This window comes from Carlito syrichta, unplaced genomic scaffold, assembly GCF_000164805.1.
Source record: "Carlito syrichta isolate Samal-C Ts95f unplaced genomic scaffold, Tarsius_syrichta-2.0.1 Scaffold135729, whole genome shotgun sequence".
In the NCBI taxonomy this organism is placed as follows: domain Eukaryota; kingdom Metazoa; phylum Chordata; class Mammalia; order Primates; family Tarsiidae; genus Carlito; species Carlito syrichta.
This window is the reverse complement of record NW_007079825.1, coordinates 4233-6672: the sequence shown is the minus strand read 5'-3', so window position 1 is coordinate 6672 and position 2440 is coordinate 4233. Positions and strand designations below refer to the sequence as shown.

At 55.1% G+C, this 2440-nt stretch overlaps 1 protein-coding gene across 1 annotated transcript in view; it reads left to right on the top strand.

Moving 5' to 3' along the window:
• Nucleotides 1-2440, top strand: part of ATCAY (ATCAY, caytaxin) — a gene marked incomplete at its 3' end in the record, with an annotated part of 8417 nt that overhangs the window by 2870 nt on the left and 3107 nt on the right. Inside the window, exon 4 of the mRNA XM_021708304.1 lies at nt 324-410. Coding sequence (XP_021563979.1) covers nt 324-410 — 87 coding nt within the window. The remainder of the gene's footprint in view (nt 1-323; nt 411-2440) is intronic.

Here is a 2440-nt window from a genome sequence, read left to right as displayed (position 1 = left end):
CCCCCCCCGCCTCTGCCTCCCAAAGGGCTGGGATGACAGGCGTGAGCCACCGCGCCCGGCCTCCAATGACGATAACTGAGGGTGGTGACAACATTGAGGTGGGCTTGGTCACCTGCACCCTGTGACTCCTTACTGGGAATACACAGATCCTGCAGAGGCCGGCCTCGGCCGGAGGCTGATCCCCGAGGGAGGAGCAGGAGGAAGCCCATGTCCAGACTGCACCTCACACTGTGTGATGGCGACGCCTGGGCGCTCCATTCCTCCTCCTACCCCACCGACGCCTCCTCCGAGAAGCTCACCTGGCTTCACTGTCTCCCACACAGATTGCGGAAAAACCTGAAGTCCCTGATTATCGTCCACCCCTCGTGGTTTATCCGGACGGTGCTGGCGATCTCCCGGCCCTTTATCAGGTGAGACATGGGCAGCGCACCTGAGACCCAGGCCCTGTGGAGGCCGGGTGGGGGGGTGATCTCCATTTCTAGTTCCTTTCTGCTGAACGTGCATGATGGCTTTAAGCAGTTTTAAGTCACACAGGCAGTACGCACATAGTGTGTGTGTTATATTATGTATATTACGTATATGTAGTTAATGCATTAAGCACCGGCCAGGTGTGGTGGCGTGAGCCTGTCATCCCAGGACTTTGGGAGGCCCCGGCAGGAGGAACATTTGAGGCCAGGAGTTCGAGACCAGCCTGAGCAATAGAGCGAGACTCCGTCTCTACAAAAATAAATAAATGAAAAACAGGTGGGATGTGTCCCCCTTGAAAAGCCGAGGAGACAGAGGCTGGTTGTGAGCTGGTCTACCACCTGGGTTTCCATCATCGTAATAAAAAAGGAAGCTTAGCCGGGCTCAGTGGCTCAGCCTGTCATCCCGCGCCTTGGGAGGCTGAGGTGAGTGGACGGCCTGAGCCCGCGGGTTTGAGACCCACCTGGGCAACTTGGCGAGACCTCGTCTCTACAATCAATCAAAAAATGAGCCGGGCACGGTGCTAGAGCCCAGCAGGTCGAGGCTGCCGTGACCGGGGAGCGGCCACTGCACTCCAGTCTGGGTGACGGAGTGAGACTCCAACAACAACAACAAAAAAAAAGAAGCTTCATTTTGTTCCATGATGATCTAAATGCTGATGTGTGCCTTACCCTTGACTGGAACCTGCCTCCCCGAAGGCCTCTGTGAGACAGAAACCTCGAGTCTTGGGCAGCACGGGACACTGTCTCAGCCGAGACGCGGAGATTGGTTTCCGGCGATGGGTGTGGTGGCATTACCACGCCATCGTCATCTGGGACTCGTGCCTGTCCTTATAGAGACCCGTCCTCAGAGATATAGAGGTCTAAAATTTTTTTTGTTTGAGTTGGAGTCTCACTCTGTCGCCAAGGCCAGAGTGCAGTGGCCAGCTTCTGGTCACCGCAGCCTCGACCTGCCGGGCTCCGGCGATCCTTCCTGCCTCAGCCTTCCAAGGAGCCGGAACTACAGACACGCGCTACCACGCCCGGCTGATTTTTGATTTTTTAATTTTATTTTATTGTAGAGACAGGTCTCACCAAGCTGCCTGGGCTGGTCTCGAACCCACGGGCTCAGGCTGAGCCACCAAGCCCGGCCTGAGTATGACTCTTAAATTTAGACTCCGGCCCGGCTCGGTGGCTCAACCTGTAATCCCAGCACTTTGGGAGGCCAAGGTGAGAGGATTGCCTGAGCCCAGGAGTTTGAGACAACTTGGCGAGATCTCATTTCATTTGGGCAACTTGGCGAGATCTCATTTCTGAAATTAAAAAAAATTTTAGCCAGGTGTGGTAGCGCACGCCTGTAGTTCCAGCTACTCGAAAGGCTGAGGCGGAAGGATTGCAGAGCCCAGCAGGTCGAGGCTGCGGTGACCAGGAGCGGCCACTGCACTCCAGCCTGGGCAATAGAATGAGACTCCAACTCAAAAAAAAAAAAAAAAAAAATCACACACACTCAGGTGAGCACAGTGTCTCACGCCTGTCATCCCAGCACTCTGGGAGGCTGAGGAGGGAGGATCACTTGAGGCCAGGAGTTTAAGGCCAGCCTGGGCAGCACAGTGAGACCTCGTCTCTATAAAAAAATAAAAAAGCCCGGGCAACTTGGCGAGACCTCATCTCTACAATAAATCAAAAACTATAGGCGTGGTAGCGTGCGCCTATAGTTCCAGCTACTCGGAAGACTGAGGCGGAAGGATCACGGAACCCAGCAGGTCGAGGCTGCAGTGGCCGGGAACGGCCACTGCGCTCCAGTCTGGGTGACAGAGGGAGACTCCAACTCAAAAAAAAAATCAAAAAAATCAAAAAATTAGCCGTGTGTGGTGGTGTGTGCCTGTTGTCCCAGCTACCCGCGAGGCTGAGGCAGGAGGATCGTCTAAGCCCAGGAGGTCAAAGCTGTGGTGAGCCATGATCACACCATTGCCCTCCAGCCGGGGCAGACCCCAACT